Raw genomic sequence first — 23,777 nt, forward strand, 5'->3', positions numbered from 1 at the left:
CAGCGAACCACAACGGCCACTCGCCCTCAAACCACAGCTGGATGCCCACCAGGTGAACAGAATCCCGATGGATCATGTGGATACTATTACCAAAAACCAGAGCAAAGTTTCACGCTTCCTCAAAAGGTGACAACAACCCGGCCTACCACAACCACAACCAGACTCACGACGCGAAGAACAACTCCCGTCCAGGAGTACCTTCCACCTTCAACGACCACCAGAACGACGACAAGGCCTACAACAACAACTACGAGAGTAAGTTACTGATTTTAGTTGAATATCTAAACTAAATTCTACAATTGCTTTCAAGCGTACTACCACCACGACCCGAGCAACCACCACAACTCGCCCGACAACCACGACACAAAGAGTCATTCAAACGACTAAGTGTCCAGTCTCGCAACAAAACTCGGATGGATCCTGCGGTTATATATACGAGAAACCGGAGGAAAGTTTCACACTACCTCAACGTCAGACCACGACAAGGCCAACAACAACTACTACCAGAACTACAACACGTAGAACTACGCCATCTCAAGAGTATCTGCCTCCATCAACAACCACCCGAACTACAACACGGCCTACCACAACAACCACAAGACCTACAACAACCATTACAAGGCGTACTACTACAACTACCCGTCCAACTACTACTACCACCAGGCGAACGACCACAACAACACGCCCTACAACAACTACACAAAGGTTAACTACGACCCAGAGAATCATCCAGACTACCAAGTGTTCGCCTTCACAGGAAAATCCCGATGGATCTTGCGGATATGTCTACGAAAAGCCGGAGCAAAGTTTCACTCTACCTCAAAAAGTATCTACAACTCGCCCTACTACTACCACCACTAGAACAACCACACGAAGAACAACCCCTTCGCAGGAATATCTTCCTCCATCAACAACAGCTAGAACAACAACTACGCGGCCTACAACAACTACAACCAGACGTACTACGACTACTACTAGACCAACAACGACAACTCGAACTACAACCACGACTCGCCCAACCACTACTACTAGACGAATAACAACTACTGAACGAATAATTGCGACAACGAAGTGTCCATTATCGCAGCAAAACCAGGACGGATCCTGTGGGTATATTTACGAAAAGCCAGAGCAGAGCTTTACGCTACCTCAAAAAGTTTCCACAACCCGCGCTACTACAACCACCACCAGAACAACAACTCGACGAACAACCCCATCGCAGGAGTACCTACCACCATCGACTACGGCAAGAACTACCACACGACCAACAACAACAACCACTAGACGAACTACGACTACAACTCGACCAACGACAACTACTACTAGACCCACAACAACCACTCAAAGAACAACCACAACTCAACGGGTAATCCCAACAACCAAGTGCCCACCATCGCAACAAAATGCCGACGGTTCTTGTGGATACTTCTACGAGAAACCCGAACAAAGCTTCACACTGCCACAGAAAGTTTCCACCACTCGTCAGACAACGACGACAGCAAGAACAACAACTCGAAGAACGACTCCATCGCAGGAGTACCTACCGCCTACTACAATACGGACGACAACTCGACCTACTGTTACCACTACTACCACAAGGCGAACTACGACAACCACGCGACCGACAACCACAACCACCAGACGCACCACAACAACACGACCAACAACGACCACGCAACGCGTCATACAGACCACCAAATGTGCTCCATCTCAGCAAAACCCGGATGGTTCTTGTGGATATGTTTACGAAAAACCAGAGCAAAGCTTTACCCTTCCACAGAAAGTGACAACCACTAGACCAACTACTACGACCACGCGAGCTACTACTCGAAGAACGACTCCGTCGCAGGAATATTTGCCACCATCTGCAACAGCTAGAACAACTACACAGCCTACCACCACAACTACGAGGGTAGGTTAACAATTATTGTTTATTGGTTTCCGAAGTACCATACCCCACTAACGATCAAATACTCTGGAAAGCTAGACTACACTGTTATCCAATAACTTTGATATGGTGGTGCATGTTATATTTGGCTACGACAGCTAACTATTTTTAATTTGATCATTTTGATAGCGCACAACGACCACCACGAGGCCCACTACGACGACTACTCGTAGAACCACACCATCTACGACAACGAGAACTACAACCAGGGTTAGTTGAATATCTTTGAACAGTCAACAATCATCATGAATTGCTCTCTTTTGTAGCCAACAACCACCACGACCACCCGTCGAAGTACAACGACTACCCGACGGTCAGTGCCAACGACCCAGTGTCCTCCCTCCCAACAGAATCCGGACGGTTCCTGTGGATACTTCTACGAGAAACCGGAAAGCAGTTTCACACTACCGAACCGGGTGAGCACTACGAGACCTACTACAACCACCACCACAACACGTAGGACAACTCCTTCACAGGAGTACCTACCACCTTCTACGACCGCAAGGACTACGACACGGCCTACTACAACAACAACCAGGGTAAGTGATGCAGGGTGTATGAATGTGTAAACTGTTGACACTATGTAAACATAGATTTGCGGTGTTTAAATAGTAGCACTAGTAACCAGTCAAAATAACAATAATGGTGTCTGAATCATCATAAAAACAGCTCGACAGTAGATTGCGCAATCTTTCTCTTATACAGTAGTCTTGTTCAGCTACGTTGCTATTGGGCTGCTTTGACATTTTAAATTGAAGCAAAAAATTTCGTTTACACGGGGAATTTGAAGGAAAACAAATGATTGTAGGTTTAATGCTAGTGTAAAATGCGAGATAGCAGTGTACGCATTTCATATCAGAAATCTCAATACTCACCCTCCCCGATCCGCCATGTTTAATTTGGCTTTCCTTTTCGACAGTTTGTGGCTGTGCCAAACAAATCCTTGCAAATCTGTGTAGTTTAGTGTCTATAGTTGAAGCAGTTAGTCTTTAACAATCAAGAACATCGACTCAACAAAAACTTTTTTTTAGCCCACAACTACAACAACAAGGCCAACAACTACAACCACACGGGTAAACCGGATTAAATGATTTTGTTTCGCCACTTGGCGTATTTATTAAAATTTGTACATTTTTCAGAGAACCACCACCACGACTAGGCCTACGACTACTACGACCCGTAGAACCACACCAGCACAAGAGTATCTTCCTCCGAGTACAACAACACGGCGAACAACAACTACCACTCGACCAACCACTACACGGGTAAGCGGTGTGTACTTATTTTCGTGGCTATCTTTCTACAAACCGTTTTTTTTTTCAACAGAGAACGACCACGACGACACGGCCGACCACGACAACTACGCGGAGAACAACTCCAGCTCAAGAATATCTACCTCCGAGTACGACGCCAAGAACGACGACTCGCCCACCAACCACCACCACTACGACAAGGGTAAGTAATGCTTCATAGCAGCGATTCTCAACCAGGGGTCCGCGGAACCCTAGGAGACCGTGAAGTGGTTGCTGGGGGTCCGCGAAGAAAAATATGTTTCCTGGGTGCATATGGAAAATTCAAACTTTTTTGTTACCAGATTGAAAATAATATATTGCTGGCATACAACGTCGTCCGCAACAACCGAGGTAAATTTTTAAGGGGTCCGTGGTAAAACTTCTTTATATTGTTTGAAAAAACTAAATTGCGAAACTTGGCCCAATTTTATAGCAGGTAATAGCAGGAATTGACCTTGAGCAAATAAGTATGAAAACCTTTTAGCCTTTTTCATATAGTTATGCAATCGGTCGGAATTTCGGCTTTTTAACGGAGGCCAACAGGGCCGAGTCACTTATTCCATTTGACTCAGCTCGTCGAGATCGGAAAAAAGTGTATATGTTGAGTGTTTTTTCTTATAGTAAGATTTAAAAAGCATCAAATACCTCGCCTGTAGTGTATTGGTGTATTGGCACTGTGTGGGACTCACGACTCACGTTCGTGCCTAACCACTAAAAACATTCCATACTCTTTTTTCCCCTTCTTCCCCACGGAACTACATCAAGGTATTACTTCGTGGGGAAGGTGCAGGGACTCGTTGTACTTTCGTCGCATCTCTTTTTTCTGTTCTATCCCGGAGCCTCACTTGGTTTATGAAATGGTTCGACCTTTTAGCTTTGAATTAATGTGATTTGAGCCATTTAACTCCTGTTTCTGTTAGTCATTCAGCTCCCGGCCTTATCACGCTCTATTCGGATAGTCCCCAGCAGTGAACTCACCCTACTTCGACGGATAGTTTCCCGATGGAGGAATTTCTCCCAACACTGATACCCGCTTCCTCGGGCAATGTAGCTCCCAGCTTTATCGAGATATTCCCGGATATTATCCGGCGGTGAACTGCCCTACTCCGATTGAAACATCACCGACAGAGGAATTTCTCTCGATACCGGAGTTTTCAACGACCTACTGCTAGCTGTTCGACGCGATCTACTCGCTCTAATCCCCGGCGGTTGATCTAGTATGCTCAAAAGGTACCCTTTAGAGTGCCGAGGTCGGTCCAGTGATTTCGATGAAGCTTGACGTCCAGTTCACTGGTGCCCCGACGACACGAACCCGGTGGTACGTCGTGTACTGCTCGTCTGGCCCCGGCGGTGGACCTAGTCCACACCGACGGAGAGTTTCCCGGTGGTGGATTTGGGGTTTCAAGCGACTTTTAGTCGATGGCACTACTTTGTTGGTCCCTTCGCCACTTTCTCTGCAGCTCGTATGGTATACTCGTAGCCACTCTGTTGACAGCGTACCAGGTATGCTCGTCGTGGTACATCTCTTCAACGATATTGTCAACTGTTACAGCAGGCATACCTCTACGAACTTCCTCGAACCTAGGGCATTTGAAGACCATGTATTCCGGTGTCTTTTGCACGTTCACACACTCCGCGCAAAGGGGTGACGAAGCATACCCAAACCGAGGCAAGTACTTCCGGAAACATCCGTGACCGGACAAAAACTTGGGATGAGTCGGTGGGTCCACCTTCCTTTCTCCGAGCTTTGCCACTCTTGCTGCCACTTAGCCAACGAGTCCACTCGAACCAGTCTCCTTGCATTTCTTGCATTTCTCCGCTGGAAGCATTCCACGTTCGCAGTGATGCTGATGCGAATCATCCCGGAAATAACGCATATCGCCTCCGACGATATCGTTCGGTACGTACTGGCGATTTGAATAGCAATTAGACGAAACATGCCTGTGAACTTCGTTCGGTTCCGCTTTGTTCAGCGCAGCAACCCAGGCCGATACGCCACACCTCATAATTGAGGATGATACACCCGCCGGGAGACGTAACTTGCTACATCCTACTCCTCCGATGTTCGGTATGATCCTTTCTAATGCGTTAGTTGTCCTCGCAGACTTCTCACATACATAGTTGACAGGGCTACTGTAAGTTAACCGATCGTCGACCATCACACCCAGGCGCTTCAACAAACGCATCGATGGCATAGATTGTCCCCCGACGCTGATCATCACAGACTGGATTGTTTTTATAGTTGCCGACCTGCACTACCTCGGTTTTGTGGTGAGCCAGCTGCAATTTGACATCAGCCATCTCGGTTTGCACGATGCCTATTGTCTCTGCCGGCAACATTTCCACCTCCCGGTCTCGCCTGTTACCGCAGGTAGGACAAGGTCATCTGCAAAGCCGATGAACTCAACTCCCTTGGGTAGTTCCAGCGTTAACACGCCGTTGTACATTATATTTCAGAGCTTTGGGCCAAATGTGAAGCCCTGAGGTACTCCCGCCCGTGACCCTAATCTACCTCTGCCCTATGTTCGTTTCGTTGACCAGCACTCGGTTCTGAAAGTAACTTTACAGAACCTTGCACAGATAGTCCTGAAGCATTCTGTGCAGCGCTACGATGATCGCCAACCAACTGGCACTGTTGAACACGTTCTTCACGTCTATCGTTACCACGGCGCAGTAGTAATTACCCCTTTTCTTTTGGTCCGATGCTGTCTCCGTGCTCGCGATGACTGTGCGGATGGCGTCCACCGTCAAGAATTCCTTCCGTAACCCACATTGCTTCTGCGACGGTCTGTCCTCACTTTCAGCATAGGTCATCAGCCTGTGGAGAATGACCCTTTCCAGACGTTTTTCAAGAGTATCCAGCAGGCATATCGGCCGATACGATGCTGGATCTCCTGATCCATGGTTTTGTCATCAACACCAGTTTCTGGATGTTCCATCTATCCGGGATGTAGTCATCGTCCAAGCGTTTCTGAACTATCCTGAACATGTCCGGAAACGCCAGGATCGCGGCCTTCAGTGGCACGTTGGGGATACCGTCCAGTCCAGGAGCTTTCTTCGCTTTCAGCCCTTTTGCCACTATAAGGAGCTAGTTGTTGGAGACTCGATTGTCACAAGCATTTCCACCGCCTACATCGTCGTACGGTATAGGTGGCCATGCGGTTGGGTTGTGCTTCGGGAACAGACCGCCCTCTTCATTTTATCAGCACCTATTTCACACACGACATATTTCACATGCTTATCGGCATTGCCCTGGGGGTTAGCGTCTACTTCTGTGAACAGCCGCTTGTAGCAGGTTGACTTACTAAGCACTATCTTACGTTTCAAACCAGCACTAGCGGTCCGGAATGTCACCTTACACTCGTGTCTGACCACTTTACATCTTTCTCTCTGAACAAGTTTTCTGGCTTTACAGCAAGCAGCATGGAGGATACTGAGCCTTTCGCTCCACCAATACGCCGGACGCCGGCATTCCCTCGGCTCCATTTTCCTCGGCATTGTTACGTCCCACGCCCTCGCTAATGTTTCCGACAGCTCATCGACATTCAGAATTGGAGCGAAACTGTCATTACAAAGTGCTTCCACAAAAAGGTCCTTGTCGAAGTCCTTTATTTTGAACTTCCGCTCGCCAATCCTCCACACTCCGACACTCCGCGTTACAAATTCAATTCTGCCGACCCGGTTGTCGCTATGTGTACACTGCTCACTGACCCTCCAATCCATATTGTCCATCAGCGACGGAATTACGGAATGTGCTAGCGGAACCTTCGTTGTACAGTCCAGCTACGCCAGAGCTTCCAACAGTGTGTAACCTCTTGCGTTGGTCAGCCTGCTACCCCACTCCACAATCCTCCTATAACAACAGGCGTTCACCCGACTAACGAGTCTGTTAGTGCGTCCAGCTTCCGCTTGTACTGTTCTGGTGTTCACGGTGCGGTGCTATTCACCGTCTTGTTGACAGGAAAACCCCTCACTTGGGTTGCCACCATCCCTGTACTCCACTGCCCAGTTACCGTTATCGGGAGTAACATGATGCGGCTCTGCAATAATTGCAACGTGGCACTTCGTTTCTGTTGTTGACTGCCACAACAGCACAATGTCGCAAATATTGAAATTATGCAGGGTTATCTCCATCATCATTGGCCTGCCTTCGTCTTTTTGTATTTTGGGCATAAGAAGCTTCCCGTTATGTGGTCCTTTCCGCCCTCATTTGTACAGAGCAAGCACTTCAGTTGCTTTGTGAGTTTTCTTCCCACTTTTTTTCACTGATCAGATCTGTCCGGGCCTCTACAGTTTCTTGCCAAATGACCAAAATCCAGGCCCCCTGAAACACATCTGCGTTTGGGCGCAAGGGATCATCGTGACGGGCACACCGACCGACTTTGATCTTACCGGTCAACATAAGCGTCATAAGCGTATCGTATAGCGTGTGCCGCTATACGCCTTCCTCAACCTGATTGACATGTGCTCTATAACCAGGTTGCTTTATTTGTGCGTTCCTCACTTCGTCTTCCGTTGGGATCTCGCCCAGAGGCCTGCACTCGATCACAGCTTCTTAAACTAAAGCCCTCACGTTCGCTTCTCATCCCACCGCTTCTGCCACGAGTTCCGGATTGGTCGATCCCTTGGTCAATGGATCCTTCATCAACTCGAACAGCATCTCACCTTTCTGAGTGCGCCTGGTTCTTACTACGGTCTTTCCTGACTGCTTCAGTTTGGGATTCTCACTCACCCTTCTAAGAATCGCAGTGTATGTCATACCGTTGTTTGTTTTGTCGACTACAGCGTCTCCTCTATACCTGTTCTGGAGTGGCTGAAGGTCTCCTTCCTTCTTTTTCTTCTTTTCAACAATTTCTTTTTTGTTTTTTTCCTCCTTTCTTCTGCGGTTTCTACGGTTCGCAATCCACTCCCACATTTGTCGGTTGTTTCGCTGTCCTTCACCCATCTACTTGGGTTTCTTGAGTTGCTTCTCCTCTCCTGGTGTTTCTCTTACACTTTTCACAGAACGGGAATACAGGTCACCCTTCGGCGTCTCATAGGCTTCTGCTTACGCTATCTCCATGGTCTTCAGTGTCTTTTCAACGTTTTCATCTCTATCTAGTAACGCCATCTGTTCAAATTCGGCAGCAGCTACGGCAGATTTGATGCTCATCACTAGATCCCTGATCTGTCCGTACACATTACTCTTGCTTTTCACGAACTCATAGAGCTCTTCGATTTTTTGCCTCAGCTTCATCACTTTAGGCAACCCAGACTGCTGGTCATCTTGGGCGATTGGTTTGTCCCCGCTCGTACTCAGTATGGCCTCTCTGGGCTGTTCTCGGTTGCGGCTGTATTTACTGTTGCAATTGGTTGTTTTGCTGGGTTGGCGACCTTTGGTGAAAGGGTTCACCACACTTGCTCCGTCAGTTTTTTTTTTATTTTTTTGGTTTTTGTCTTCTTCCATGCTTGTTGGGTCCACACTCCAATCCACTATCTACGCCTATAGAAAGTAGCCGCCTTAATATCTTTCCATGATTACCTTTGCAAGCAGTGAGGTGGCATGTGAGGGTTGGAGCGTTCCATCATGAGACACCGTGTTCAGAGCAGGATCGGCACTAGCCAGGAACGTTTGACTAAGCCAACTTCCACCGGTTAAGGTGCCTGGTTTCGAACGTACTTGGAGATATACGAATGTTTTAACGGGACAGGGAGCAGCCAGTACCGTTTACCTACTCGCCGTTTCGGGGAAGTGTTACTCATCCTTACTATGGTAGTGGATGGTGCGACTTCAGTCCGTGGATCAATTTCGATGAAATCCTTATTTCGATCCGAGTTCTACCACCAATATACCATAATTAGGATCTCACGGCTTTTTATAGAAGTTTAACAAAGCTCAACATTGGCTTACCGCACCATATGCTAGCCAAAATCCAAATTTCGAGCGTTTCTTATAAATGGCCAATAAGCATACTGTCAAAATTCACTTTGAGAGGAAATTCGGGACAAACCGTAACTCACCGAGAGTGGATGTTAACATTTTAGGAAAGAGAAATGTTTTCTCTTTCGTCTGCTCCTGTGATTAATAATTGGCGATTAATGGTTTGTCCAAAAGTTCCTTTGGACTCCAACTCGTGTGTTGCAGGCCTTGGTGAGATCTAGATTGGGGATGATCACATGTAAGTCATTGTTTATGACGTCTCTTACTTTTTCGCCAAAGCAACCAAGTGCTGAGTCTGTTCCGACGGTCGAGAAGATATTGTTCCTCGAGGAGGATCATCAGGCGCTCTCCAGTTTTCTGAGAGCCCCAAGAGAGAAGGCCCGAGGAAGCGCCAAGAGAGAACCCCATTGACCGACAATGCAAAGACGTCTAGTCTTATATTGTCGCTTAGGACTTTTACACTTTTAAACAGTTCCGCAGTCGGAGAATCAGAGCTGTTCCTGAACCCCACGCTGTGTGACGGGTATTGGAGTCACTCATAAATTAGAAAGGGTCTGCAGTGTCAAGTTGTTTCCAATAGCACAACCTTCCTTGAGCATATAGTTCCGTGTGGTATCTGGCGACTGAAATATTGCGAGAGATTTCAGCAAAGAATTGACCCACTTGATTTCTGCTCCCATGTCGTAAGGGAGACTAAAAACAGCTGTGGCTATGGTCCACTAGAAGGTTGATATCAGTCCATTGTTTTTCTCCGGAAAAAAGCCCTTGGCAGGCAGCGTGTTGAAGTATCTCAACCAAGAATTGATCCACTGGGTTCCTGCTCCCATATCATAAAAGGCGACTGAAATCTGTGACACAGTGGACGTTTGTTTCTTCGCAAATCGTGGGATTCAAGTGATGGTAACCCTAATAAAAATATTATACACGAATTTTAACCCATATAGTCTAACGATTCCACATATTGTTTGGATGATACCCTGAACAGGTCGTTAGGCTCTTGAATGGTAAGATGTTTATTAGGGAATGTCCCTAATACCCATTTCGGGGTTCGCTAAATGCAATTATATGCTAACGTGTTTGGTATCGTCTAGTTGGAGTAGGACAAATTAATCTTCAGCATAAAGGTTCAGCAACTATGAATCTATCCCGCCTTGTGCAGCAAGGAAAAGCTTTCATAGCTTTGGTTCAAGAATCGTATTTCCATGAAGGAAACTTTTATGTTGAAAAGCTACTTAACCCCGTCTTCGTAGCTTTCAACAAAAATGGTGAAATGCCTCGTGCATGTATACTTGCGAATAGTGCTATGGACGCATATTAAATATCCCATGTCACAACTCGCATTATTTGTGCTGTAATAACATAAACAAGAACTAAGTCTATTGTTCGGCATATTTGCCGTACAATGAACCATTACCTTCTAAAGATTTCAAAAGGGTTGTATCATACTGTGGCAGAAATGGGTTTCCCTTCATAATCGGCGGCGATGCAAATACCTACCACCTAATTTAAGGCAGTTTAGATATCAATTTGAGAGACACCGAATTGATAGAACACTTAAGTATCTAATAATCTGCACATACTCAATGTGGGAAATCACCAAATATTTGCGCGAGCTGGCAGAGAAGAGGTGTTAGATGTAACTTTTTGATTTGACGGTATTACGCATGAGTTGACTAACTGGTTCGTACCGAACGAGCTTGAACCGTCGTTATCGGATCATAAGAACATCGTCTTTGATCACTTAAACGTCTCACTAGATATTGTCACATATATCGTAATCCCAAATCAGCGAACTGGGACCTCTACGAAGAGGATTTGGCGACTAGGTTTCATGGGTATCTTCCGACGATTGAATCTTCAAGTGACTAGGATAAAACAAACTCACTCATGGTATCAGCATACCAAGAAGATTGTCCACTTCGAGTTATGCGTGCTTCTGGAGAAACACCTTGATGAAATGTAGAACTTGTTAGACTCAAAATGTTATTTTTTTTTTTTTTTTTATTCATTTCGTTTATTTGATAGGCACAAATGCGTTAGCTTGGCGGTGCCAAATGCTTATGTTTTTACATTTTGGATATCTTAAAACTAGGAGGTTACAATGTTGAAATATTTTTTTACAAGGGAAAAAAAAGTTTACAGCTATCTTAAGACTAGAAATAAGATTCAATATACAAGAGAGGGCCAAAAGATTTTTTTATGAAAAAATTTAAAACAAGGGATTCACTTTGATATACAAGAGGGGGAGTAATAGTATTTTACGAAATATTTTACGGTTATCTTAAAACTAACAATATAGTTTAGTACACAAAAGGGGGAACAAATATTTATGAGAAACTTCACAGAAATCTTAAAACTAGGGATTCAATTCTATTTACAAGATGGAGGACAAGAGTTTCAATAAAGAGTAAAAATTATAGCTATCTTAAAACTGGGAATACAGAATACTAATTTGAATTTTTTAACTAAAACTTATGCTTGGTCAAGATATTCAGAGGGTGGCTTATTTCCGCATCAGTGTAGCAGCAGTTGTATCAAGGACAGGGGAGAGACAGGGAAAGAAGAGCAAAACTTGCAACTTGCGCTCGAACGGGGGGGGGGGGGAGGGGGATCAGCGAAACAAATTTGCGCCTCAGTCTAGTAAGTCGTCGAGTACCGGATTGGCGGATGGTATTCTTCGGACCCGCGGGGAATCCTTCAAAACTCATCGGAACTCGAGTCGCTCTCGCTTCAGTTTCCTTCTATGCAGGCGTAGTGGTAAGGGCGACGGCGGTTACATAGTGGCACTCTGGAGCTGATCGGTTCCACAAGGCAGGAGGAAACTCTAAAAACGAGAAATAAAAGAGAGGGGCTAAATTGGGATATTTATCGTTTTTATGAAGGTATAAATAAGGCACATATAGGGGAAATCGCGAGTTGCCAGCATATCTCGGACTGGTACATTGGGTGGTCTACCTCGGGCCCGAAGGGATTCCTTTAACTGAGACCTGGCGTCACAATACCCGGCGCATACCCAGACAACGTGTTCGATGTCGTGATAGCCCTCGTCACAAGCGCACAGACTACTCTCCGCAAGCCCAATACGCCGCAAATGCGCATCCATGGTGTAGTGATTGGACATAAGTCGGGACATTACGCGAATAAAATCCCGACCCACATCCATCCCCCCGAACCAAGGCTTCGTTGATACCTTTGGGATAATCGAATGTAGCCATCGTCCAAGTTCCCCGTTGCTCCACGAGGTTTGCCAACTGTTGAGCGTCCTCTGACGACAAATACTAAAAAATTCGTTGAAGCAGATTGGTCTTTCGTATATGTCACCATTTAATGCGCCCGCCTTTGCTAATGAGTCGGCATTTTCATTGCCCGGGATAGAACAATGAGAGGGGACCCAAACAAAGGTAATCTGATAAGATTTTTCAGATAACGTACACAAGGACTCCTGTATCATCCCCAGAAAATACGGGAGTTGCTTTTTTGGCTTCACCGCACGAAGAGCCTCGATAGAGCTGAGGCTGTCCGAAACGATGAAGTAGTGATCTGTGGGCAGAGTGTCGATGATCCCAAGGGTGTACTGAATTGCAGCTAACTCTGCGACGTAAACTGAAGCGGGATCATTGAGCTTGAATGAAGCGGTGATAGTATTGTTGAAGATACCGAAGCCAGTGGACCCATCGAGATTTGATCCGTCAGTGTAAAACATTTTGTCGCAGTCGACTTCTCGGAATTTATTATAAAATATATTGGGGATCACCTGCGGGCGTATATGGTCCGGGATTCCACGAATCTCTTCCTTCATGGATGTGTCGAAGAATACAGTAGAATCAGAAGTATCTAGGAAACGGACACGGTTGGGATTGTACGAAGAAGGATTGATGCTCTGTGCCATGTAGTCGAAGTACAAGGACATAAAACGGGTTTGAGAATTAAGCTCGACGAGCCTCTCGAAGTTTTGAATTACCAACGGGTTCAGAATATCGCATCGGATGAGCAATCGATATGAGAGTTCCCAAAATCGATTTTTTAGCGGAAGAACGCCCGCCAGCACTTCGAGACTCATCGTATGGGTCGAGTGCATGCAACCCAAGGCAATGCGCAAGCAACGGTACTGGATTCTCTCCAGTTTGATGAAGTGTATGTTCGCAGCGGAGCGGAAACAGAAACACCCGTACTCCATCACCGACAATATCGTTGTTTGGTACAACCTGATCAGGTCTCCTGGGTGAGCACCCCACCATGTTCCAGTTATTGTTCGGAGAAAATTGATCCTTTGTTGGCATTTCTGTTTCAGATACCTAATGTGACATCCCCAGGTACCTTTAGAGTCGAACCAGACCCCGAGATATTTAAATGTGAAAACCTGGTTGATCGTTGCATCCATTAATAAAAGCTGGAGTTGCGCCGGCTCACGCTTCCTAGAAAAAACAACCAACTCAGTTTTCTCCGTGGAGAACTCAATACCCAGCTGAAGAGCCCAAGTAGACAAATTGTCCAAGGTATTTTGTAATGGTCCTTGCAAGTCGGCAGCTTTGGGCCCTGTAACAGAGACCACCCCGTCGTCTGCAAGTTGCCTTAGCGTGCATGAATTGGCAAGACAATCGTCAATGTCATTCACGTAGAAATTGTAGAGCAGGGGACTTAGACATGAGCCCTGGGGAAGACCCATGTAGCTAAATCGCGATGTTGTTAAATCGCCATGCGAAAAGTGCATGTGCTTTTCAGACAACAGGTTTAGCAAAAAGTTATTTAAAATTGGCGAAAGACCATGCTGGTGCAGCTTCTCTGACAGAATGTTGATAGAAACTGAGTCAAAAGCCCCCTTAATATCCAAGAAGACTGATGCCATCTGCTCTTTGTTAGCATAGGCCATTTGGATTTCTGTAGAAAGCAACGCAAGGCAATCGTTCGTCCCTTTGCCTTTGCGGAAGCCAAATTGTGTATCTGACAGTAAGCCATTTGCTTCAACCCAATTGTCGAGGCGAAACAAGATCATTTTCTCGAATAACTTCCGAATACAGGACAGCATTGCAATCGGCCGATACGAGTTGTGGTCGGAGGCTGGTTTTCCTGGTTTTTGGATGGCGATGACCTTCACTTGCCTCCATTCATAAGGGACAATGTTACCCTCAAGAAACTTGTTAAATAAATTCAACAAGCGCCTTTTTGCAGTGTCAGGCAGATTCTTCAGCAAGTTGAATTTAATTCTGTCTAACTCTGGGGCGTTATTGTTGCACGATAAGAGAGCAAGTGAGAACTCCACCATCGAAAACGGTGTTTCGTTCGCGGTATCGTGAGGAGACGCGGCGCGGCACGTTTTCTGTACCGGGACAGAGTCCGGACAGATCTTCTTGGCGAAAGCGAATATCCAAAGGTTTGAATATTCCACGTTCTCGTTGGTACTATTACGGTTACGCATACGTCGAGCCGTACCCCAAAGAGTGCTCATCGCTGTTTCTCTCGTTAACCCGTCGACGAACCGGCGCCAATAACTGCGTTTTTTGGCTTTCATTAGACTCTTCATTCGCCTTTCTAACGACGCGTACTGTTGATAGCTAGCGGGTAACCCGTCTTCCCGGAAGGCCTTATATGCAGTGGACTTTTCCGTGTACAGCTCTGAGCACTCTTTATCCCACCACAGGGTGAGAGACCGTCCATGGGTATTCGCGCTGGGTACTGGTTTAGTCTGAGCTTGATTCGCACTGTCGAGAATCAAGCCAGCCAAAAACCTGTACTCTTCCTCCGGAGGAAGTTCTTGAGTGGATTCGATTTTAACGGATATCGCGGTCGCGTAACTCTTCCAATCAATGTTCCGTGTGAGGTCATATGAGACATTGATTGTTTCCGATGGTCTTGAACCGTTAGCAATTGAAATCACGATAGGCAAATGATCGCTACCGTGGGGATCAGGGATCACCTTCCACATGCAATCTAACTGTAGCGATGTCGAGCAAAGCGACAAATCCAACGCGCTTGCGCGTGCTGGTGGTGTAGGAATCCGCGTCATTTCTCCCGTGTTTAAGATGGTCATGTTGAAATTGTCGCAAAGATCTTGGATTAATGTTGATCTATTATCATCATGAAGACAACCCCATACCGTACCGTGCGAGTTAAAGTCTCCCAGAACTAGCCGCGGTGCCGGTAAGGATTCCGTGATATTACAAAGCGTTCGGTGCCCTACCGAGGCTCTAGGAGGAATGTAGATGGAAGCAATGCAAAGGTCTTTACCTTTGATTAAAACTTGACAAGCGACAATTTCAATGCCTGGTGTCGAAGGGAGGTTAATTCGGTTGAAAGAATAGCACTTTTTGATCCCCAAAAGTACTCCTCCATAGGGGTTTTCTCGATCCAGACGAATTATATTAAAGTCGTGGAAGTTGAGATTTATATCGGAAGTTAACCAAGTTTCACATAGTGCGAAAGCATCACATTTTAAACTATTTAGTAAAAATTTAAAGGAATCGATTTTCGGGAGGATACTTCTGCTGTTCCACTGTAGAACAGTGATCGAATCGGTGACCTCGTTCGATGACTTAGCCATCGAAGGATACGATCGCTGCAAGGAGGGGCCATTTAGTAGTCAACTGCTTCAAAAATGTTTGCACTATAGGGAGAAAACGTATCAGAAGGCTTTTAAGAGGATCAGTAACATTGAAAGCTGTGAAAATTAAGTCCACTATGTCAGAAAATTTCATTAGTCCGCTACTGGACTGAGTATCTGTTTGAAAAAAGGGGACACTTGGGGTTTTGGATGTCCCTGGAAGTGGTGGGTACTCCTTGTTAGAATTAATATTTCCAAGTCCTGGAGCAAATTGCTTCGGCTTTTGTGCATCACTTCCGTTGGATTTATTGGTTGTAGATGGCGCACTCTGAGTGGACGACACCTTGGCACCCTTACGAGGCAATGTAGGGGAGGCTGGATTTCTCCTCTTCCTGGATTCCCCTGGGTTAACCAAAGATGTTCCCTCTCGTGGGTCGTCAGATTCTTGCTCAACGTTAGCCAAACCAGCATAGGGATTTTCGGACAGGACAGATGGCGAAGCATTCTTTAGCATTTCTGCATAAGAACGCCTTGAGCGTTCCTTAAGGGAGCGCTTAATTTTATCCCCGCGCTGCTTGTACGCAGGACATGATTTAAGAGCATGTGAAGGGCCCCCGCAGCAAATACACTTTTCAGTTTCTTTGTCGCAAGAGTCATCCTCATGCTCTCCTTCGCATTTGCCGCATCGTTTCTTATTTCCACAATATGTGGCTGTGTGGCCCAACTGCTTGCAATTGCTGCAGTTCATGACCCGCGGTACGAACAGGCGAACTGGTAGGCGAACCTTGTCAAGGAGGATGTAGTTGGGAAGAGAGGACCCGGCGAATGTCACCCGAATCGAGCCTGATAGAGAGTAGGTAGTCTTGCCTCCCTCGGTGTTTGCGGTATACAATTGTTTGCATTCTAAGATCTTAATCTGTTCAAGAGAGGGGTCCTTAAAGCAGCCAACCCCGTGCTCCAACAGTTCTTCGCATTTCAGGCCCGGTTCGGACACTACCCCATCGATTTCACAGGCCACACAAGGCACGTACGCTTTAAATTCCCGCGTAAAGCGCTCACAGCAAGCAATCGCGTTTGCCTGGCCGAGATCACTCACTAGAACACGTATCTTGTTTGCCCGAACACGTGTTATCTGCGTTACGGCCGGGTAATTAGCAGTCAGATCTCGAGAAAGTTTTAATATATTAACCGGTTTCTCTCCGGTCCGAAAATATACCACCCATGGCCCAGAGGAACCTTCTGGGTACTGCTTTATACGGGGAGCAATGCGAGTATTAGGGGGATCAGGGACTTCCATGATTACATCAGATGGTATTTCGCCCTCGGCCATTTAAGCACGAGGGCAGAGCGTTATATAAACGGGAATGTGTCTTATTATTTGATTACAAGGTAGAGTAAAAGTAGGGAAAAGGAAAGAAAGCAAACGAGGAAAAAAATAAAGCAAAACTTATCTGCAAACAACGTCGATTGTTCCGCACCAGCGAAAACAATGTACTGGATTTACTGCCGGCACCAGCAGAATGGCAGCTAACGAACGAACAAAGGATGACCTTGAATCACTGAATTTACACACCGAACACCACTGTGAAATATAACGATCCGTTCCGTTCAAAGGTTGGGAGACGTATCACAAAATGTTATTTAGAAGAGCTTGGAATCGCAGACGCAGGGACAGGTCGAAAGTATTTTAGGAGGGCAACAGGTTGCTTTATTTTTTGGTGATTCACTTCACTCATCAGTGCAAGAGTAGTAAAGCGGTAAGTTGACATGATTGCCTGCTTTACTGATTTGTATAACAGAGCGATTTTAGCTGATGTTATGGGTGAGATGAAAAAAGGAAACCTAAATCGACATTGTTTGGCTAAAAAAGCACACCACTGAAACTATTAGAAAAAGACATAGAGTTTTTTCGGTAAAGTTACGTCAATTCAATTATTTGACAACATAGCGCAAATCTATCTTAAATAACTAAATCGTCAAACTTATTATTTTTTTTTATTTATTTATTTATTTATTCATTTATTTATTTATTTATCTATTTATTTATTTATTTATTTATTTATTTATTTTATTTATTTATTTATTTTTTTATTTATTTATTTATTTATTTATTTATTTATTTATTTATTTATTTATTTATTTATTTATTTATTTATTTATTTATTTATTTATTTATTTATTTATTTATTTATTTATTTATTTATTTATTTATTTATTTATTTATTTATTTATTTATTTATTTATTTATTTATTTATTTATTTATTTATTTATTTATTTGTTTATTTATTTATTTATTTACTAGCTAATACCCATCGCGCGTTGCTGCGACACTCTGCGAAATAAGAGGAAAACACAATTTGTTCCAAAGCGCCACCTGGCGGGCAGATAATCTCCAACTAATAGCACACAAACACGCCCCATACCAAATACCTACTGTGTGCAAATTTTTACGGAAATCGGTTAAGCCGTTTGGGAGTCTATAAATCATATACATACAAACTTTGACTTTTATATATATATATATATATATAGATAGATATATAGATTTATTCATTTATTTATTTATTTAAGCCTTTAAGGCTTTAATCTCATAGGTCATTCACCTTAATCGTCAAACTTAAAAGTATCCTAATTTGTAAGATGAAACTTTCCCAAAGGCACTATTTCACTAAATAATTGGACGTTAACATGTTTGTCTTCCTAAACACGTCTTTAGGACAATAGTGCAACGATGTGAACTGAATTTTGGAAGTCATCGCGGTCATCCCTTCTTTTTACACAACCCGATTAATTTCAACTTAAATCGTCTTTTCAAATTGCAGCGAACAACAACCACTACACGCCCAACGACAACAACCACCCGAACCACAACGACCCGGCCAATTATAACCACGACTACCGAAAGGAAATGTGCCTCGGGAATATTCAACCCCGATGGAAGCTGCGGATACGCTCCTCCCAAACCACCAACCACATCCGCACCAGAGTATCTACCACCGGAGCAAAGCACCGGGTATTCCTATCCGAAACCTGCCATACCGTTCAACTTCTAAAGCTGCCGAAACCACTGCGCCCTCAAACCTACTCTAACGCTCGGCCAATGCCACCCTGTAAATACGCGTCTATTTAGTTAGGTTTCCGCCTGACGGCCTTTTTTCCGTCAGACTTTTTCATCTTTCAACCAAAGCTTTTCTGTTTATTGCCATCTTATCTTGGATAGTTTATTGCTTCTATGTATCGCACGAACACTGCCACAATCTATGGTATATTTCTACGCAAACCGCATTGAAAATGCTCTACTTTTAAGTTCACGTTTACGGTTAATGACCACAACGACGGGAAGTTCACACTGTAGATACTTTCGGATATCACAGTTGTTGTTGTTGTTTTTGTTGTGTAACAAAGACAGGGTAACTAGGAACGTCTGTGTAAAATAATACTCAATAGTAGTAGTTGGAAGCTGTTCCGAAATGGAGGGAAATGGAGAAACAATGTGATCATAACATATGAATTGCGCTATGTTAGAGAGTTTTTACATGTGAGACTTGCAGAAACGTTGACGAAAACTCGTCAAATAAAGAATAATGTTACCAATCAAAGTTAGGTAACTTCAATAGATGTACGGCAATTTAAAAATAGAATAATAAAATAATGATGATTTACTTTATTTATTGCTTACGAAAGAAATTCAAATATATTACACGGATTACATTTCAGAAGGATGTAAACAGGAATTATTCCGGCGCTAAATGATACCGGCTCTAAGTTAGTGTTGGATTCTGATGAGACGAAGTCGAAACGCAACCCATGACTTTATTTTATTAGGATTTGTCTACAAATAGTGGTTTCAAAAAAAATCCGCGCCAGGCAGAAATATTGGTGTTTATCCAATTGTGTCCTCTTAGGGAGAAATATTGCATAGCGGATAATGCATTGGCTAGTTAAGAACCAAGTTTCGCTTTCGCTGGGTATCATCATATCAGAACTTGTGCTCTAACAGGACATCACGTTGAACCAATCATTCGCTTTGAAACACAATTTGTGTTTCCGGCCGAGGTCAAGCGTCAATCCGGCGTTAACTTACACTGGCTCTAATCGAAAGGCAACCCATGAATATTTCCAGTTAGGGAAACAAAAATTAATTTTAATTAAGGTTCAAGTTACCTTTTTTAAGCATGTGTTAGAATTGAACGCTTGGTAGTGTGCGTAGGAAAATTTGTGTTCAGCTTTGCCACCGGATTATCCATATAAACCTTTTTAAAACTCTAAAAGAAGAATATCAGTCGATTTATTAGATCATCACGATTCAATTCATGCAAAATACCTGCTGGAAAAACCATTGGCTTAGCTGGATGGTGCTTTTGAAAAAGTGGCTGTGGTTTTTTCATTGCGCAGTTGTGTTGCGTACCCCCGCTCGGTGTGGTAGTGTGACAAAAAATCACAGCCACTTTTTCAAAAGCACCATCCAGCTAAACCGATGGTTTTTCCAGCAGGTATTTTGCATGAATTGAATCCTGATGATCTAATAAATCGACTGATATTCTTCTTTTAGAGTTTTGAAAAGGTTTAAATAGATAATCTGGTGGCAAAGCTGAACACAATTTTTCTTACGCATACTACCAAACCTTGAGGTAACTTGAGCCTTAAAGGAACGCTGTATTTTGACTGGAGAAAAACCACCAACGATGCAATTTATGGGACTGATCAAAATTTTCTTTGTTGCATAATGCCCGTTATCTGAGGTTGGCAAATTATAAATCAATTAGCTTACATGTTATTCAATTTGTGTTGATGGAGTCGAAATCCTCCAAATATTCTACAGCCCAATTGTTGCCAGTACTGCTTCAAAACACATTCAATATTAATCGTTTTTTCGTCCTTGCTTCGGTGCTACCAAATTTTTCAACAAAGTCATAATAAATTTTGCTCGAAATAAAAATAAACAAATTTTCTTTAAGCAGTCGAATCGAAAGTGTTTCGACTGGGTTTAAAAATTGGAAGTGTCTTGTCCACAGTGCATTATAAAACATATTCTGAGTCATCCACACCTATCTTGTAGTATACCAACCCTGGATTACGAGTGCGATATTCGAACATAATCTCTAAATGTTATAGCTTCATCGTTATACAGCTAAGAAAATTCTTGTAAATTTACATCTTGCAAGGGACTATTCATAAATTACGTAGCGCAAAAATTGCCTAAAATTGACCCCACCATTCAATAAATTGTCACAAATTTCTCCATCACCCCTCTTCTATTACTCAACGTATTTTTAGATATTTTGTCTTTCTTCGATGAAAACATGTAACGATCTAGCTTACCCCCTCTCCCTATATCGCAACTTATCGTACCCCCTCTCCACGTGACGAATGAATTAATTTAAAGTCACGTCAATAAAAATAAAGTAAAAAAAGTAAAAGTAAAGTACCCCCTCTCCCCTAGAAGCATTACGTAATTTATGAATGGTCCCCAAGAGGCATATAAATGACACGTTCCAGTCATTTAGTCTAAATTTTACAGCAAAATAGGCACAATATTTAATTTTACATACCAATTATCAGACAGGAAAATACTTTGCTACGTTGTTGGGCTTCTTGTATTTCCTTGGACTTCTTCTGTTTTAATTTTTTTTGGTCCCTCACCAATTGCCTGCGTGGGTGTTTTATTTTATCGACTATTGTGACTGTATCAGCGTCTGTGGCATATGGTCACATGTGTTGCAAAAAAAACCTGTTTTAATCCACCTAACGGTGCAATTGTGCCTTTCTCATTTCTTCAAACTATGACCATGACCGATTATATTCAATATAATTGTGGAAATGTCTATTACATTCTTAACCCTAGAACGTTGCACTTGCGTTTTCCACCTAGAATGTTGCACTGGGGTATAAATGTACCCCACGCGTTTGATCGCATTTTTCGCAGGTAAAAATGCAAACAAAAGAAAAGTATAATACATCACTTTCTTCGTTTTTAATTTTCGAAAACAGCTGTGTAAGTGAAAGTAAGGAATTTATTGAATCAATGATACATAAATTGGTTTGAACAAAATAAAAAGTGAAAAATTAAAGGGTAGTGCACAAGACGCGACCGCAGTCACATTGAACATGCAACATTATTAATGAACACCTTGCACGAAGTTATTTCATTGCATCAATACCACGCATGACGTTGTTGCATTTTTTGAAACCACACCGACGATAAATGTTTATATGCTTTATTACATTATTGGATAAACAGTATTTACATTCTTAAAAAAATAAATCCCATGGGAATCGGAATATATTGGCTCGAATCGTTTTGTCGAGAGGGCCGGGGGAGTGGAAGGGTATGGGGGAGGGGATCAAGGGTAGGAGAAACATCCAACCCCATATTATATCTTGCATTTGTGACTAAGGTAGTGGAAATCGGTTCAGTCATCACCGAAGAACTGATTCTGGTATATACCCGGAACCGTCGATAGTGGACAATATATTTAAAAAAATCTTGATTAGCCACCAGGGATCTAGGTGTGCTAATAATTTAGAGACTAGGCGAGTTCCCCGGAGGCATTACGAACCGTCATACAGTGGCGTAGTAAGCAAATTTTTCAGAGGGGGATATGAAATTTTTTTGTATATATATGAAAAATGTTCAAAAATATTCTGAGCAGGAAAAAAATGTTCAAAACCAACAACTCAGGGAACGGGTTTGGGTAGTCAAGGTAGGAAAGCTAGCTGTTGGTATAGAATTAATGCTCTTCCCCTACGAGGACAATCTGCTGGGCGGCAAACTTCAGACTGTCTAATTTACTGAGCCCTTCAGTTCCCTTGTGCAATTCAGTACCACTTCCTCGTTGAGCTTCCGACTGGTTCGCGAACTACTCGGTCTAGTCCCTGACGATAGATCTAGCCTACTCCGACGAAAAGTTCCCCGGCGAGAGAAGTTCGAAAGCTAGCCAACCAGCCAGGTGCTGCGGTCAGTTCGGCGATTCCGGTAGAGTAGGGCATCCGGTTTGATGGAGCCCCGGCGCGGTGTATCGTCGCGATCTACGCGGTCTCGTTCCCGGCGGTAAATCTGACTGTAAGCTGACGGAGAGGTCCCATACGAAAGAAGTTCTCCCGATACCGATTCTTATTTGGTTTCAGTACTACAACTTCTTGAGCCCTTTGGCTCCGTGACTGGTGCCATTTAGCACCGCAACTGCTTTACGCCCTTTAGTTCTCTTCTTGGGCCACTTAGCACTACTTCCTTGATGATCCATTCCGCTCCTCGACTTGTTCGCGAACAACTCGGTCTATTCCCCGACAATGGACCTGACCTACTCCGACAGAGAATTCCCTGGCGAGAGAAGTTCTCCCGAGATCGAGCTAGGTGCCGAGGTCAGTTCGGCGATTCTGGTGAAGCAGGGTGTCCGGTGCACTGGTGCGCCGATGACCCGCGACTAGTGGTGTCTCGTCGCTGTCTACTCAGTCTAGTCCCCAGCGGTGAATCTAGCTTACGCTAACGGAGAGTTCCCTGGCGAAAAAAGTTCTCCCAATATCGATTCTTCTTTGGTTTTCGCTATTTTTCTATCGGAACAACCGGTGGGGTGCCGTGGTCGGTCTGACGAATCCGCATGGAGCGTGACATCCGGTTCGCTGGCGTTTCGACGACTCATACTCGCTGCTCTGTTGCAGTCTACTCGACTAGTCCTCGGCGGTGGATCTAGCTTATACCTGCGGAGAGTTCCCTGGCGCTGATTGCTCTTCCGAAACCGTTGTTCGATGTCGATTCCGTTGTAAGACGGTCATGATCTACATCAGCGGATCTCAACCTTTTTCGTACCACGGACTCCTTAGATATTACACTGGGTTGCTGCGGACCCCCATAGATAAACATCAATTTTGTATGCTATCAATAGGGGAACTGGGGGTAAGACGGACATGTTAAGGTTATACCCAAATAAAACATAGTAAAAGCATGTTTTTGTCAACATTTAATACTCTATGTTGTAGCTCCATATGTTGGCTTTCGATTACCCAGAGGGATTATGTTACAAAAATCAACAAGTATCTTTTTTGAAAGAAATAGAAAACAAAGAAATATCTGCACTTTT

The 23,777-nt window shown here is 44.0% G+C and overlaps 1 protein-coding gene across 1 annotated transcript in view; it reads left to right on the top strand.

The window, feature by feature from the left end:
* LOC131688664 (mucin-2-like) overlaps positions 1 to 18,932 on the top strand; it is a 114,934-nt gene extending 96,002 nt beyond the window's left edge. The window contains exons 7-14 of the mRNA XM_058973081.1: positions 4 to 255; positions 311 to 1,912; positions 2,078 to 2,158; positions 2,215 to 2,487; positions 2,980 to 3,021; positions 3,088 to 3,213; positions 3,275 to 3,403; positions 18,522 to 18,932. Of these exons, the coding sequence (XP_058829064.1) occupies positions 4 to 255; positions 311 to 1,912; positions 2,078 to 2,158; positions 2,215 to 2,487; positions 2,980 to 3,021; positions 3,088 to 3,213; positions 3,275 to 3,403; positions 18,522 to 18,752 (2,736 nt within the window). The 3' untranslated portion in view covers positions 18,753 to 18,932. The remainder of the gene's footprint in view (positions 1 to 3; positions 256 to 310; positions 1,913 to 2,077; positions 2,159 to 2,214; positions 2,488 to 2,979; positions 3,022 to 3,087; positions 3,214 to 3,274; positions 3,404 to 18,521) is intronic.
* The last annotated feature ends 4,845 nt before the right edge of the window (positions 18,933 to 23,777 follow it).

Source organism: Topomyia yanbarensis, chromosome 3, assembly GCF_030247195.1.
Source record: "Topomyia yanbarensis strain Yona2022 chromosome 3, ASM3024719v1, whole genome shotgun sequence".
In the NCBI taxonomy this organism is placed as follows: domain Eukaryota; kingdom Metazoa; phylum Arthropoda; class Insecta; order Diptera; family Culicidae; genus Topomyia; species Topomyia yanbarensis.